General features: G+C 45.7%; 1 protein-coding gene across 6 annotated transcripts in view; it reads left to right on the top strand.

The window, feature by feature from the left end:
* Positions 1–16,252, top strand: part of FOXN3 (forkhead box N3) — a 362,669-nt gene extending 346,417 nt beyond the window's left edge. For all 6 annotated transcript variants that reach the window (XM_079769192.1, XM_079769193.1, XM_079769194.1 and 3 more), the window contains one exon: positions 9,575–16,252. In XM_079769192.1, coding sequence (XP_079625318.1) covers positions 9,575–10,112 — 538 coding nt within the window. In that variant the 3' untranslated portion in view covers positions 10,113–16,252. The remainder of the gene's footprint in view (positions 1–9,574) is intronic.
* Positions 16,253–16,664: the final 412 nt, after the last annotated feature.

The following is a 16,664-nucleotide window of genomic DNA, read 5'->3' as shown; positions in this document are numbered from 1 at the left end:
AGTGAAGCCAATCACAACAAGGCAAATAGTGAGTAGTCAAAATTATAGAAAGTAGAATGGTGGTTGCCAGGCACTGGGAGGAGAGAGAAATAGGGAGTTATTGTTTTAATGGGTATAGAGTTAGAAATTTACAAGATGAAGAGTTCTGGAGATGGATGGTGGTGATGGTAGCATAGTATTATGAATGTATTAAAGTTTGGGGGGGGGGTGAAATTAATGTGGAGAGGTTCATGGATGTATCTAGCCTGCCCTCCATAGGCCTTCCCAGGTCACTTTTCTGAGTACCCCAAACTTCAGGAGAAGGCTCAGATTAAGCATGTGCTACCTTCAGAACTGCACGTTTGAGGCGAAACCATTGTTTTTGAGGAATGATGGCAGCAGGCAGGACTACAAGTCTAAACCATAGCATGTTATAAAATTAGAAGGAAGTTCCATGTAAGCACCATCTAAGGTGCTTCATTTTATTTGAGTCGCTTAGGACCTCAGTTGAAACTTCAATTTCCATGGACCATGAAGCAAGTCAGGAATTGATGGTCCTGTTATAATACAAAAGACTAACATTTAAGGTCCTGTCCAAACAGTCGTCAGGAAAACCCATCTGTCAGCCTACGATCTGTCTTGTTCCTTCCCCTTGAGGAGATGTTTGTAACAGGTTTGGAAAGCCTGCAGCCTTCGGTACTAAGATGGGATGTGGGCTGACTACGCAGCTTACGGAAAAATTTGCCACTGGTCCTTTTTTGTGTTGTGTTGTGTTGTGTTGTGTTGGTGTTGTGTTTTTACAGATCAAGATCTGTCAGCTTTTGTCTTCTGAAATCATGGTCTTTGAAGCCAAGTCTGAATCTCAGTATTAGATTTTGCTGAGTTTGTGCTGGGAGGGAGAGGAGGAAATACTAAAGGGAAAGAGATTAAAGGCAACGGGAAAAGAAATACCAGGAGGACAGAGCGCGCGCTTGAGTTCTCACTGAACCCCCTGCCTCTGCTTCTTGTCTCTGCTTTCAGCTCCTCTGGGCCAGAAATCTAAATATGTGAAATTTGATCATTCTAGGGTTGCTTTTCGTATTTTAAATCAATGGCATTGGTTAAAGCGTCCTGCTGGCTTTTTCTGTTGTGTCTGAAAACGCTCAGAGCCCCTGGTGATTCTGGGTGGTTCCACGTGCAAAACAATGGGTGGAGGAGAGTTTTAGAATGATTTTTCTTTGTGTTCTGTGATCTAATGCAGAGAGGGAGTCACAATTATCTGAGTGGTTTAGGGGGACAATATGCAGCTCATGGGAGAAAATGGTGCCCTGAACCCCAACCTAGAGATGACCACTGAGGCAGAACTGGGATTGTGGAACTTGTATTTCCTCTGGAAGTGCTAACCAGCATCATAGCCCCTGGACCTGCCTAAATTACACTATTCATGTAATTATAAAACACTCATGAACTCAGCACCCAACTGAAAAACGAAAGCATTACTGATACCTTTGTCTTCCCTGAAAGGTAACCACAATTCCAAATTTTGTACAGTGTGGGGCAAACATAGGTAGTATGTGAAACAGAAGAATTTATTCTCCTATTATTATTAATTATTGTAATATTTTCCATAAGAACATGGAGCATGAAGTAAACCTGCATTTGTCCCACTCTGTATACTGTGTCCATGTGTTTCAAAGCATTTATGATATTCATAGACTATCGTTTAGTTTTGAGTTTTATATAACTGGAACAATATACTTCCTAACTTGCTTTTTTCTTTTTCTTTTTTTTTTTTTTTTTTTACTCATTATTGAGTTTGTTCTGCTGTATATAGTTGTAATTGAATCATTTTCGTAGCTGTATAATATTCCCTTCTTCAACTATACCCCACTTAGATATTTGAATCATTCACAGTCCTTTGCGATTACAAACAATGGCGCTCTGGAAATTCTTTCACCTGTCTTCCGTTTCATTTTGGATGCACATCCAGGTGCAGAACTGTTGGTTGGTAGGGTATGTACATGCTCAACTTCACAAGATAACATCAAATGGTTTCATAAATGTCAGGATTCAATTGTACTCCTACTGGCACAGTGCGATGGCTCCCATCCTCTGCATCTTCACAGACATTCGGAACCGTCACTTTTTAATCTCAGCCAGTTCAGTGAATATGTAATGGCATCTCCTTGTGTTTTACAGTTCCCTTTTCCCTTGTTACTAGAGATGTTGCCGTTCTCCATATATTTAATTGGCTTTTTGAATGTGCTCTTGATGGCTTGCCTGTTTGTCATTTTGCTCATTTTTCTATTGGGTTATTTCTCTTTTTCTTATCTTTCTAGTTCTTTGTATACTCTGAATATTAATCCTTAATTGACTGTATATGTTGCAAATAACTTTTCTAAGTTTGTCGATGGTCATTTCACCAAAATAGTATCTTTTGATGAACAGAAATTCATTTTCTTGCTTATTAATCTTTATTTTTTTAATGAAATCTGGTGTCTTAAAAATATCCCTTCTCTGAGATCATGTAGTCTTCTATAGTTCTTTTCAAAAAGATTTTAAAAGTTTTTCCTTTCACATTTAAGTATAATTTACCTGGAGATAGTTAATTGTTTATTTTTTTCCTAGCATCCTTGGAAAATAAACTGCCCTGGTAATTCTAATAATTTCTCTGCTGTAAAAAATGGTGGAATTTTTCTTTCTAATCCTTACTTTTATTTTTCCTGTCCTATTGCACAGTTCAGGATTTCTGAGTAAAGTAATGATTTTAGGTATCTTTATATTGTTTCTTATTTTAAAAGGAGCTATGTTATTCATTCACAATTCATACAATGTTTGTTATAGGTCTTTTAGGAAATATACTTTATCATAACAATTCTATTTCTAGTTAGCTATGATACTTTATTATGAATGGTTGTTGAATTTCATTTTTTAAAAGTTTACCTCACTTAAGATAACTATAAAGTTGTTGATGTTTTTCATTGTTTTACTATGGCAAATTACATTATAAATTTCTCAGTTTTGAATAAGCCTGCATTTTTTAATATGCCTGCTTATGGTACATTATATTTTTTACATATTGCTAGTCGGTAATATTTTATGTATGAATTTTGCTTTTTTTTTGTTTAATGCCTCATGTTTCTCCAGTGCTGTCTTTTTCTAGTTTTAGTGTCAAAATAACATTATTTTCATAAAATGAGTTGAGGAGTATTCACTCTTGGATTCTTTGAAAGAGTAATATAAGAGTTATCTTTCCATGTTTGATGGAACTTGCTTGCAAAATGGCCTGGGATGATGTTTTCTTTGTGGGATGATTGTTAACTATTGATTTAATTCTTAATGATTATAGTATGGCTTTTTTTTTTTTTTTAATTCCTTTTGGTCACTACAGAATTTCCATTTCACCTAAGTTTTCAAATATATTTCCATAAAGGTATGCTAATGCTGTCATCTCTTAAAATATCTTCTTTAGTTATATCCCTTTTGTATTTATTTTATCATCTCTCTTTTTACTTAATCTTGCCATAGCTTTGATTTTCTCAAAGAATCAACTTTTGTGTTTTATTAATTACCTGTATTTTGTATCTGTTCTTTGCTTCACTCATTTCTGCTATTTTCTTTATAATTTCCTTTCTCTCTTTACATTTTTTTTCCTTCGTCTGTATTGTATACTTTTATTTTAAACCTTTTTCTGTAAACGTTTGAAGTTATAATTTACTTCAAACTACTACTGCTTAGTGGTATCCTATAAGTTTTGATACCTTTCATGTTATTATTAACAGCTCAAAATATTTTCATTTCTTTGACCCATAGGTATTTTTGGAAGTGTGGGTTTTGTTCCTATTTATTGGGGTGACACTTGTTAACAAAATTACACAGGTTTCAGGTGCACAATTCCACAACACATCATCTGTACACTGTATTGTGCATGTCCCACCCCAAGTCAAGTCTCTTTCCATCAGAAGTGTGTTTTTAAGTTCTCAAACCTAGGAAGAGGTGGTCATTTTTGGTTTTTAGTTACCTCTTCAACATTGATCACTAACTACAGTGCACCGTGGTCAGAGAATTGATCTGTAAGATACTGCTGCTTTGAAATTTTTGGTCAATTTTTATAAGTTCTGGGTGCTTCAAAATTAATATGCCTTCTCCATTATTAGCGCATGCCCTATGTACATTTATTAGAGCAAATCTTCTACATACTAGTACTAATTGTGTGTGAGAGTGGGGGGGGCTAATCAATTGGAAAGAGAGAATGTATTAAAATCTGCTGTGGATTTGACTATTTCTCCTTCTAACTCTTTCAATTTGGGATGCTTACATTTTCAAGCTACCTTATTGGAGGTATTCATGTTTAGAACTGTTTTATCTTCCTGGTAAATCGAACCTTTATGAATGTTTAATGACTCTGTTTATATGTAGTACAGATTTTTTTTTTTACTTTGAAATCCTGTGTTATGTTAATATAGCTATAAGAACATGGCACAATACAGTGTTTTCCATTATTTTACATTGACCTTTCTTTGTATGGGTTAGGTTTGTCTCTTATAAACAGCATATGGCTTTTTTGGGGGGGGAGTTTTTTGGATTTGTGTTAATGATCTTTACCTTTTAACAAAGATTTTTAGCCAATTTTTAATGACATATTTGGATTTTTCTCTCCCATTTATTCTGCATTTCTGTTTGTTCCACTTTTTCCAGATTCTTTTTTCTTTCTAGCATTACTTGAAATTGATTAAGATTCTCTCACTCCTCATTCCCTTTCTCTTTTTCTTTCCCTTTCTAATGGTTTGGAAGTTGTACATTTTGTTTCTCTTCTTTTCATTGTTGATCCTGGAACTTTCAATATGAATATTTTTAAATGTTTAAAGTTAATCAATATCTTTAACCTCCTGATCAATACAGGGCCCTTGGAATGTTTTCACTTCTGTTCTCTACCTCCCAGATGAAATGCTACATTTGTCCAATACTTCGGTTCTGTTTCAGTTCCTTTTTGTTTTATTGTGGTGTTCAGTCAATACTTAATTACATTTTCTTTGCTTATCTTCTCTTGTTGCATCTCAAACCTCCTTTTTTGGATCATTTTCCTTTTTCCTGAAATATATTTTTTAAAACTTCCCCTAGTGAGTATCTGCATTCAGTTAAAATATATTTATGTTGCCCTTATTCTTAGAAGATAGTGTTACCAGATACACATTCTAGATTGATGGTTATTTTTTCTGTCTGGCACTTTGGAAGTAATGTTCTACTTTTACCTGTTTCACTGCTTCATCTTACTGTACACCTCATTAGGTGTATGTTTTGTTTCTGTGACTTTTTTAATGCTGTACAGTTTGTGATGTGTCTAGACATGGATTTCTTTTTATTCTCCCCGGGGTTTGTTAGCTTTCTGAATCTGAGGATTGGTACCCTCATCCAAACTAGAAAATGCTCAACCATTTTTTATTCGGATATTGGATCTTCTCCATTTTTTCCTTTTCACTCTGGAACTCCAGGTTAGAGGGCTAGCTTATATATAGTCCATGTTGCCCAATCTCTCTTTCATATTTTTCATCCCTTTGTCTCTCTGTGCTGCATTTTATATATATTATCTTCAGATCCGTCTTCTGATTCATTAATTTTTCTCTTCTGGCTCCCACGGAGTTCTTTCATTTCAGGGATTCTATTTTTCAGCTTTAGAAATTCTACCTGATGCCTCCCAAAATCTGTCTGCCTGGCTTTAATCATCTACTCTTCCTTCCCAATGTGTTTCAATTCCTTCTCTTTTATTTCATTATGCATCTTTACATTCTGTACCTAGTTACTTCAATATTTGTAGACTCACAGTTCAGAATCTGTAATTTTGTGTATGTTTTCCTGTTGTCTCTTGCTTACAGTGGCTTCTTTCTTTTATGTTTAATGGGTTTTGGATTATGAACCTATGTTTCTTAAAATCTTATCCGTGGGAATTCTCTGTGGCCTGCGTTTCAAGTTAGGTTCTTCCAGAAAGGGTTTATGTGTGTGTTTTTCAACAGTAGGCACCGTTGGGCACTTTAAACTAAATTTAGCTTGTGGTCTCTGGTCCACACAGTAGAATTCTGGCTTCATACCCACAAGACTTCAGGCTTGTGGTTAAAAATTCTCAGGGGAGGCTCTTCTTGTCTCTGGTCCCATCTGGAGCTGGGGCTGGGGCTGACTTTATCTGCATCGGCTGCCTGTGCAGGCGGTTACTTCTCCCCGGGAACCCATCGAGGGTGCCATCATTCTCGTGACCTGGCTGGTTACAAGCATTTTTACATTTATATGTTCCCGGTGGCCTGTTTGCTGACATGTTTGGTGATTTTCGGTTATGAGCTGCTTTTCCAATATCTGCTTGAACTTAATCTGTGGAAATCCTGGTGACCTAAATTTGGGTTCCTTTCTCCAACAGAGGATTTGCTTTTTAAAACTTCGGCTGGGCCTGGCCGCCATGGCTCAGTGGTTGAGCATCGACCTATGAACCAGGAGGTCACAATCCTATTCCTCGTCAGAGCATATGCCCAGGTTGTGAGCTTGATCCCCAGTAGGGGGTGTGCAGGAGGCAGGTGATTGATGTTTCTCACATCAATGTTTCTCTCTTTCCTTCTCCCTTCCACTCTCTCTAAAATCAATAAAAACATTTTAAAAACCTGTTTTTTAAACCTGTGCAAAGAGAAGGAAAAAGCATGATAAACACCATTTGCCTTTCCCCTAGATTCCCTGAGAATTAGATTTTTGCAGCACTTGCCTTATTTCCTACTCTTCTGCACAATTCCCTCCCTCTCCACATATGTTCAGGGAGGTATCATAGTCTGCTGAACTGAGGTAGTAAAGTGAGTCATAAGCCCATGTTATGAAAAGGTAAGGATTCAGGATTGAATTGACTTTTCTAAAAGCCTAGAAAAAAGCCCCGTTCACTCACCCAAGTGTAGTGGAGTTCACCCTGAAACTGTTTCTTGCTAGTTTGGCGGACTCATTACTGAATTAATTTTTAGATTCAACAGTAGTTACCAGAAACAACAAAGTTCGAGAGAGCCGTTCCAGGAGATTGCGTTTTCATTTGCCGTCATGACTATTAATAGCTACCTGTGCAATTAGTTCCATTAACAGAGCTTCCTATTCGGTAGCACCTCACAGGCATCCTCTCCTGGCCACTTTTATGTTCCCCAAGGCAGCCAAGAAGCAGGAAGTCTGCCGAACGTAGATATCGCGGACGCCGTTCCCCACAGCTCAGGGCCGTGTTGACAGGCAAGCCCCTGAAGCATTTCTTCCCTCGGGCCTCTTTGCTCCTACTTTGTGCTGCATTCCCATGCGGCTCCTGAGCCAGAACAGACAGAAATGGCACCACTCGGGGTAAGCACGGCGCAGCAGCGAGCAATCTGACAAGAGGGGAGGCCAAGTCAGAACTCTCCCGTGCCCGCTGAGAGCTGCCCTCGGTGATGGGACTTTTCATTTGTCACACTGCCCTGGGAGGCAGAGGGGCGTGCTGAAGGCCACAAATAAACTTGCTGGGTGTCTGTCTGTCTGTCTTACAAGCCAGGTTCTTTCTACAAGTACTTGGAGGGGAAGGGTCGCATGGATCTGGGGTCCTAGAGAACAGGACAACCTGGGGCCCTTCTGGAACCTGCTAGGACGACATTGTGCAAATGCACACATTGTGATTGGCGGGGTTGGTCATGGAGGTCTTGAGGCATCTAGCAGAGGTTGAGTGCTAATACTGGCCCTCGTGTATTTTGCTGGTGCGCATTACTGTGCTGGTGCATGCCACCACCTGGCGCATGTTCCCACCAGCTTACATTTAGGAGGGCACCGAAGGGAGGGAGACCCTTGACCTCACTCCCTGCTACACCATTTGCCAGAGGGACTCGCCTCCTTTTCAGCTGCTGTCGGGGCTGCAACCAGAGTCTTGCTGAGCCCATAGGCCCCCAGGGTTGGCAGGAGAGAAAGGGGCGGGGCTCACAGCTACAGCTCATCCGTGGGCCTGACCCCATCGCCTTTCCAGGGCCATATCCTTAGGGAGTATCCGATTAGGCGTGTTGGTGGAGGTCCGCAGTCATCTCCCCAGACTTCCTGCTCTCTGCTGTGTGTCCACTCTGCAGCAGACACAGCGCTAGCCCCTGGGGAGGTACAAGTGACTGGGCCCTGCCTTACGGAGCTGACGCTGATACAGGAAGCACAGACCTGGAACAGGTCACCACGTGGTGACATGGGGACCCCTCTCTGTGGAGGACCTAGACTTGGGGTTCTGCAGGAAGGAAAAGTGTGCTCATGTGGCCCAGATCGCCTAGAAACGTATCATCAGGTGGATGAGCTTACAAGACACAGGGCCGGGTGGTGCCGTACAGCCTCCCCTCCCTGCCCCAAGCCTTCAGCCCTCGCCTCCGGCTTCAGAAGCCATCCCTGCCACACACCTTTTGCTTGCGGCCTCCTCTGCCCCCTCCACTCGAAGTAGCCCTTCCCTCCCTCGAGGATTCACCTCTCTGATCACCCAGCCTCCTGAACACCTGCTGTGCCGGACACCATTGTATCACAGTGGCCATCTAAACGGGATCGGTGCCCACCCCACGGAGCGTGCGGCCTCACCGGGACTTGGGGCCACAGCCCTCGCGCTGACAGCGGGCGCTGGTCCAGACTCCTGGCGGCGTTCACTCGCGTCCTGGGCCCATGACCCTGTGCGGTGGGTGCAGTCTCTGTTCCCACTTGGCTCGGGAGGAAGCACAGAGGAGGTCTGTTGGTTGCTAGACATAACGAGGCGATAAAATGATCAGAGGCGTGGCGGGTGCTGTCGGGCTCTGATGGGGATGTATGACGGGGAACTGAGTCATGGGGACATCAGAAAGGAGCGGAGCGGGTGTGATGGGGTAGCTAAGAGCTCGATCGTGGCTCTGCTGCTATGAGCTGTGGGGCTCTTAAGTAAATCCCTAAACTTCTCCAGATCCTCCTTGTGGCACCTGTACAGTTAGGATGCTCACATCCGCTCTGGGGTTCAACGCCGTCTTCTATGCAGACTCTCAGGCACCTGGCGGGGGCGTCCTCTTCTGGGGTCTAACCGTGACCTGCTGGCCTGTCGGCGTCTGTGTGGCGGTGTCTGTACCTGAGCCCACCTAGGACCCTCCCCGGGCCATGCGTTCATGTGGGGCGCTCGGTGAATATCTGCAGGATGAATGGGGGACGGAGGGAAGCCTGAGTGGATACCCGTCCCCACACGGCAGGCACCCCTTTTCCCTGCACGCGGGGTTCAGTCTTCCTAACATAGCAGTGTTAGCGGGGCGCGGGTTTTTCCGTGGAAGCACCCGGCCACCGTCCGGGTGTCCGTCCCTCCGTGCTGGCCCAGCACAGCTCCATCCTTCCGGTTTCAAATGGAGACCCTGTTTGCACCGCTGTGGCCTCTGAAGCGTGTTGTGGTGGCGTCTCAGCCGCACACATGGAGTGAACATGCGAACATGCCAGCGACGGGAGGACGGGATTTCGGACGCCGACCTGAAGGCGGCGCTGGCACAGGGCGAGCCTGCGCCTCCGAGGGCTTGAAGTGTGAGCGCAGCGGGGAGGTGGGGGCTGCGGGGGCCTCATCTCCCGGTCTCACCGTGTCCTCTCTGTCTCCCCCCCCCCCCACCCCCCGCAGGAACGGCCTGGGCAGCGGCAGGACGCGGACGGAGAGCGAGCCGTCGTGCGGCTCCCCGGTGGTCAGCGGGGACCCCAAGGAGGATCACAACTACAGCAGTGCCAAGTCCGCCGCCGCCAGGAGCGCCTCGCCCGCCAGCGACTCGGTCTCCTCCTCGTCCGCCGAGGACCACGACGAGTTTGCCGCCAAGGGGAGCCAGGAGGGCAGCGAGGGCAGCGTGCCGAGCCGCGAGAGCCACAGCGAGGCGGAGGAGGACGAGCGCAAGCACGGCCCGCGGGAGGCCCCCGACGGCGGCGGCGGCGGCGGCGCGGCCCCGCACAAGAAGCGCCAGCACCTCGCCAAGGCCCGGAGGGTGCCCAGCGACACGCTGCCCCTCAAAAAGAGACGCACGGAGAAGCCCCCCGAGAGCGACGACGAGGAGATGAAGGAGGCGGCGGGGTCGCTCCTGCACTTGGCAGGGATTCGGTCCTGTTTGAACAACATCACCAATCGGACGGCAAAGGGGCAGAAAGAGCAGAAGGAAACCACAAAAAATTAAAAAAAAAACAAAAAACAAGTCACTGATTTGTTTTGAACTGAACGGCCATTTGGTTTCAGCATGTCAGGAGATTTCTAATGATTTGTGGCAATATCAGCAATTTCTTTTTTTTTTCTTTCTTTTCTTTTTGTTTTGGGTTTGGTTTTCTTTCTTGCCTTTTTTGCTTTCTTTTCTTCTCTAATTTGCCCCCCCCCCCCCCGCCTTTTGTTTTGGACCCTTGAGAATTTTACGTTTAAAGGAGATTGAAGCCATAGACTCATTGACATTCAGCTGTTTTACAAACGCTTCTCATTATCTGAAGACAAAACCGAAAAAGCCAAAATTATATCATTGCTTCCTCCCGCTGGCCCGAGGCCGTGGCTGCATCCGCAGGGGTGGCAGGAGGATGCCGCGCAAAGCCCGTGTTTGGCACCTACCAGGCAAAGTCATCATCGGGCAGGCCCAACCGTTAGGTTTACAAGGTCAGGATGTCCCCCCCCAGTGGGGTTCACTGAGCGAATGTGCGTGAGGCAACTGGGGAGAAGGAAGAGCCCCTCGCCCCCCAGGAGCAGGCCCAGGCTTGCGGCACCCGGCAGCGTGTTGTGCCAGGAAACCCTGGGGCTGCCACCCAGCGTGCGGGGTGGGGGGCGGGGTCACCGGGCCTCAGTGCTGCTTAATCCTGAAGCCGCCTGGTGTCCCGCGGTGGACCCCGGACCATTCACCGACACTGGTGTCAATGACGAAGGAAAGGAAATGGGGTCAGTTTTTAGTGATGTTCCTAATCAATGAATTCTGTTCTATCTTAAATTAAGAGAATGTTCCACAAGCCATAAGCCTGAAGGGTTGGCCCTGCACACACACACACACACACACACACACACACACACACACACACACGAGAGTGAGAGAAAAGCCACAAACAGGCTGTTTTTCTTAACTGCCCAAGTGAAAATCAAGTCCAGGAAATTACAATAGCTGTCAAGGAAGGAAATAATGGTACAAATCTTTTTCTGTCTGTCAAAACTATTTGATCCAAGTGAAAACAAAACAAACAAAAAGCTACGGAACCTGCCATTAGTATTGTGGTCTTATTTTTAAAAGATGAAAGGCACATGGATGGACACACACACACAAAAAAAAGAAAATGTGGCAAAAAGGCAAAAGGAAACTCCTATACTGCCCTCAAAATGGAGTTTGCAAATAATGTCAGGATCCACCTTTGCAAAAATCAGTGATTTCCACAGTCAGCCCGTTGTAGCCAGCAGAAATTTCTGATCCACGATGCATGGATTCCTTCTAAAAGAAAAAGGAAAAAAAAAAATCATAAAAACACAAACTTTTTTTTATTCAAAAATAAAGTTCTTGTAAGGTAAATAATGTATTTAGCATGAAGCATGAATTATTTTCATATAAATATAGAAACTAGAGAAAAGGCTATGCCTCTAATGTTTGAGCCCTTAGGCTTAGAGGTTCTTTGGGTTTTATTTTGTTTTTTCCTTTAGTTTTGTTTTGTTTGTTTTTTTTCCCCAATTATTTTGTTTTGGTTTTTTTTTTTGAAGCAGGTGTTTAAGGTTTAACCTTCTTCAGGGACAAATTCTGACTGTTGGGGAACTAACTCTGCAATACAAAACTATCTTCGTGTTCCGGTAGGGCCGGCCTTGTGTGCGCTTCAGCCCCAACCCCCTCCGATTCTCTGTGGACAGTGTGTCCTTTCTCTCTTGTCTGGACAGGTTTATCACGACGCAATAATTTGAGGGCAAACTTCGTAGTGAGTGTGTATGATAGAATCGAGAGAATTAGGGGACGCTGACTGGGGGAAACCATCGCCGCAATTTGGTCCAAGGGAAAAGGCAGTGGATAATTATGCAAATTCGCCAGGAGAAGGGAAACACGCTAATGGGCCTTATTCGATGAGGGTGTGAGTTTTAGGGGTCATGCCAAGGGGGAAGCGACACAGGTGTCAGGAGGGCCAGCCCCACCGTGTTCCTGCGACTCCGTGTCACGGCGGGAAGGAGGGGCCGGCCCTCTCGACCACCTCCGCACACGCACCAGCCTGGAATTCAGCCCCTCGAGATTGTGAGAGCGACGTTTAGACCACAGGACGATGCCCCTGCAGCCCAGACACTCCTGTTCTCTTTGCCTAAACACGACTGGGGGAGCCCCAAAGAGAAACCTCTAGAAGAAGGTGATCTTCCACCCGAATGGAGGGAAATTGTAAAACACCTACAGAAACACCCGCCACTGCGGCTCAGGATATGATGGAGAGGGATGGAAGTGGGTCGTGTTGGTTTTTAAAAACGGGCCAGTGTGGAGCCCGGGGCCAGCGCCAGGCAGGCAGGACCTCCGTCCTCAGGGCAGGTGGCTGCTGATGAGAGACCCTGAGAAAGTCGCCTGTACACCAGGTCGACTTTGCGATCTGAACCTGAACTCTTCCAGCATATCCGGTCTGGGGGCAGAAGGGAGTAAGGATGTAGTATCTCACCCAACATTCGACACCCCAAAAGCCATGCACAGCTCTGAAACCCGAGGGACACGGATTTGTGTTGTCACCTGATCAAGCCCGGGAAACACCCCGACCCCCACCCCCGGGTAAAATGTAGACTTCCCTCCAGAAAGGCAGATACAGGTTCAGGACTGTTTCTGGCGAGGGAGGAGGAGGGGGGGGGGGTTCTTCCAATTCAAACCCCCCGCGGTGGGCTGTCTCCCCTCATTTCATTTTTCTAAAGGAGCAAAGACCTCTTTTAGAAAATAATAAAATGCAATGTGTGTGATTTACTTTTCTGATCTCTTTTGAGAATTAGATAACTATCTTACAAAAGTGCGTTCTTAACTCCAGAACCACTCTTTTTGCATAAATACCTCATGGGGCAGCTTTCTAAGTGTTATTTTCCTGAGCTCCCCCGGCCCCTCCGCAGGGGCTGCCGGGGGACTGGCAGGGAAAACTTTAGTGAGGGTACTTTTTTCTATTTTCCTTCTGTTTTGGGGGGCATACACATTATGCATAACCAAAACAATGGCTCAATTGTGTTTAAACTTTGTATTTCGATTGTTTAGGGGGGGAAAAAAATCAATGTGTATGTGGCCGTTTGTAGTGAGTTCATTGCCGAAGGAGGCTGTCCACGCCGCCCTCACCACGCGGGGGGGGGGGGGGGGGGCAGGAGCACCCCTCCCCGCCCCTCGTCCAGGAGCAGCAGAGAATTTAAGCACAAGCCTATTTGTGAAAGAGTGTTTTGCTTGCGTGTCCTTCACTTTAGTCTTGGAATTCCTTCCCAAACGTCAGGTGTTCTGTAGCTTCCACACCAGCCTGTGTATTCATCAGTCCGACCGGTCGCCCGGGCTCCATTCGAGGGCTGCGGCGGTTTGGCTTTCGTGTCTCCCGCGGGAGAAGTGGCGTTTCACGTGTCGTTCATTCCAGTATCTCACCTACTCACGGGGGGCGGGGGGGGCGGGGGCGGGGAACTATAGCAATATTTCCAGATGCTTGGGAAAGCAGTGAACACGTCTGCACCGTGACATCTGCCGTTACTTGCTGTTGGCCCTTGGACACATTTAAGAGAAAGAGGCTGTAGCTCTTTTTCCTTAAATGACATACACATAGACAGTTATTTTTATGCTACTCCAGTGGTCTTCTATCTTAACCTACTAGTACTCTGTGGAAAGGGTTTGTCTGCGTCATAGATTTTCCCCCAGCCTTATACTCTACCGTAAGCTCCTACGTCCCCTCCCCCCTCGAGTCGGTATACTCTTGAGAGTTCTGTGGTCAAGTTGTCTTACCTGAGGATGGCCCAAACCCACGTGGAGAGGGTGGTTGGAGACAGCCGTGGCCGAGACGGCTGCGGCTCTTTTCCATCAGGCAGGGCTGAGTGTTTGCGAAGGCAGGTGTCCGAGGCCTTTCCCAAGAACTGGTTTTCCTTGGAGAAGCGCTCGGCCTGGGCCCGGCCGTTACTGCCAGGGGGCATCCTGCAGGAAGCCACTTCTCTGAGCGCTGTTCCTGCCTGAGGGGCGGCGTGCGGCTGTGGGCTCTGCAGAGTGAATGCCGCCTGGATGGCTCCTGTGCCCGGCTCCCCCCCTGGCACACCCCAGGACTGCTCAGCACCAAGGGCTGCGCCCAGGCCCGGGGCCTCTGGCGGAAGGGCTCTTGGAGAAGGAGTCAGAGTTGCGTACAAGTGACCTACACGGGAGGGTCTTCCCTATGGGCCTGGATGGGTTCAATGTGACTTCTCTTTCCCTTTAAACTTGATTCAGGTTGGGAGTCCTTTCTGGTGGATCACAGCTGCCCAGATGTTGCAATTTAGTTTCATGATTCTGTAGAGAAGTGTTTTTTCTTTCATCTTCAGGATTTTTTTTTTTATTTTGCCACCAAAAGAACACATATGAACTCTGTGTCGTCGTTCCCCCCTTCCCCCGCCCCCCCCCGATTGTGACTTACCAGTGTTGACAGTTAAATCCTTAGTGTCATAGGTCCCGGCCCTCTAATACTATATCAAACACTGTTATGCACATAATGCAGCACTGTGATCTAATTTAAATAATACTTTTTTATTATTTATACTACTATATATAATATACATCCACACTTTTGCTATATAACCTAAGTGGATAACCCTCTCTTAGTTACCTGCCAAACTCGGGACTTTGGTTTCTATTGCAGTTAATGCAGTTACACAGTTGTAATGGTGTCCTCCTTTTTCCCTTTGTAACGGAATGTGTAAATCAAAGTGTATACATTGTGTGGTGTTCCTGTTTCCGGAGTTTCACGAGGATTTACACACGGCATTCAGTGTTCTGTATAGACCCGCCCACCTTTGTGACATTCACCTGTCAGCCCCTCTCCCTTCGAGAGAGCACCCGCCCGCCCACCCGCCCTGGGGGTTCACTTGTTGTTTCCTCTCTCTCCTGGTCATCCTTGAATTAAGCACAGACTCATCAGCTCGGTTGCTTTATCATGAAAAAAAAAAAAAATGCGTGTGACCTTGCCATTCTTCCACCGTTCTACAAACAAGTGCTAGCTTCGCCGACCAAAAAAAAAAAATTAAGGAGGGGAAATCCGATTTTTAAAAAACCATCCATCTTTTCACCGATGTGTGTATGGTGCTGTATCCTGCTGTCTGTCGCACTTTTGAAATCAGACCTAGGCGAGAGGTCACTTCTGACTGACTGATGTGCTCACAAGTCCCCGTCCTGTTCGTTTCGTTAGCGTTGAAATCAAGAGTATTGGTTGGGGGTGTACACAACAGTGTTTTCCACTGTGTTTCCTTTGCAAAAGCGGAGAACAGCCTTCCCTGCTTTTGCAAATAACTAATGTTCCATATTGGATTCTCGACGACTTCGATATGGCGAACCTATCAAACCTAGACATTGTATTTCATCCTTTCATGACTGGCCTGAGTTCCCCGACACGCGCCCCCCCCCCCTTTTTTTATTTTAAGATGAAACTTGGCACCGTTTCAGTTCTGTAAACATTCAGCTTCTCCTGCAAATGTACGTGGAGGCCATCCAAGCTCCTAGCCGGTTCAGTAACCAGTTCCATGCCGTGTCGTTCACACTCACTACTTACACTGCCATGGTGACAATGTGGAGGAAACAGTATCCGTGTGTGTGTGGGAAGCATTCTACACTTGTACCATTTTTTTAAAAAAAAAATATATATATATATATACTCTTGATTCTGTAACATTTCTGAGGTGTTTTTGTTTTGCAGAAAAATAACAGTGATAAAGCAATCAGAAGACCCAGAGGTTTACTCTCAAGGCTTAGGGTCGACCTTCTGACCTTTGCTGGCCAATAGACCTACATGGCCAAATTAATGTATTAGAGTCATACTTGTTCTGAAGCCAATTTTATTTTCTGTATTTTCTGTATGAAACTGCCAATGTCATGACTAGAAAGGGAGAGCCGCAGAGCAGAAGGAAGGTGGCATTCAGTTGCGTTCGCGTTCCGCAGCAGTGAGGAGGCAGGCACGATCGGCCGAACTTGAGGGACCTGATGGTGTTGCTTTGGAGGTATCCATCCTTGCGTTTCGCATTCTTCATATGTAATCATATTGCCAAAGACAAACTATTTCATCATTTATTGTAAATAACACTTTCCCCCAGACCTACCATAAAGTTTCTGTGATGTATTGTCTTCCAGTTGCAATAAAAATTACTGAGTTGCATCAATTGACGAGAAACGGCCTCGTGGTGTTGTGTGCGCTGTATCTCCACGTGCAAGTGCTGCCGAGTAGCAAGTGCATGTCAGCTTCTTACCTGCACTGGGCAGGATAGGGCGCTGTGTTTTCTGAGTCCGGTGTTCCGGTCTCAGCTGCACTAGTGGTGCCCATCGTCATGCATGCTTTCCTTTTGGTGGGAAATCACACACCTGTCTGCAAATACACACGTGGGCAGCCCGAAACGGCTCCCCTGTGGGTCCCGGGAATCCCAGCGCTCGTCTGCAGAGTTACTGGGCAGCAGGCCTTCCATCGAGGGGCTGGGACCTTGTGGGTAAGACAGATCCACCTCTGTGGGGGTTTTTTTCCCCTTCATTCGTCCCCTGAGATTGAGAGACAGACAGACATCCGCTGCTCCTGGACAT

This window comes from Cnephaeus nilssonii, assembly GCF_951640355.1.
Source record: "Cnephaeus nilssonii genome assembly, chromosome: 4".
Lineage (NCBI taxonomy): Eukaryota > Metazoa > Chordata > Mammalia > Chiroptera > Vespertilionidae > Cnephaeus > Cnephaeus nilssonii.
Note: the sequence above shows the minus strand (reverse complement) of the source record. Positions and strands in the feature narration are given on the sequence as shown.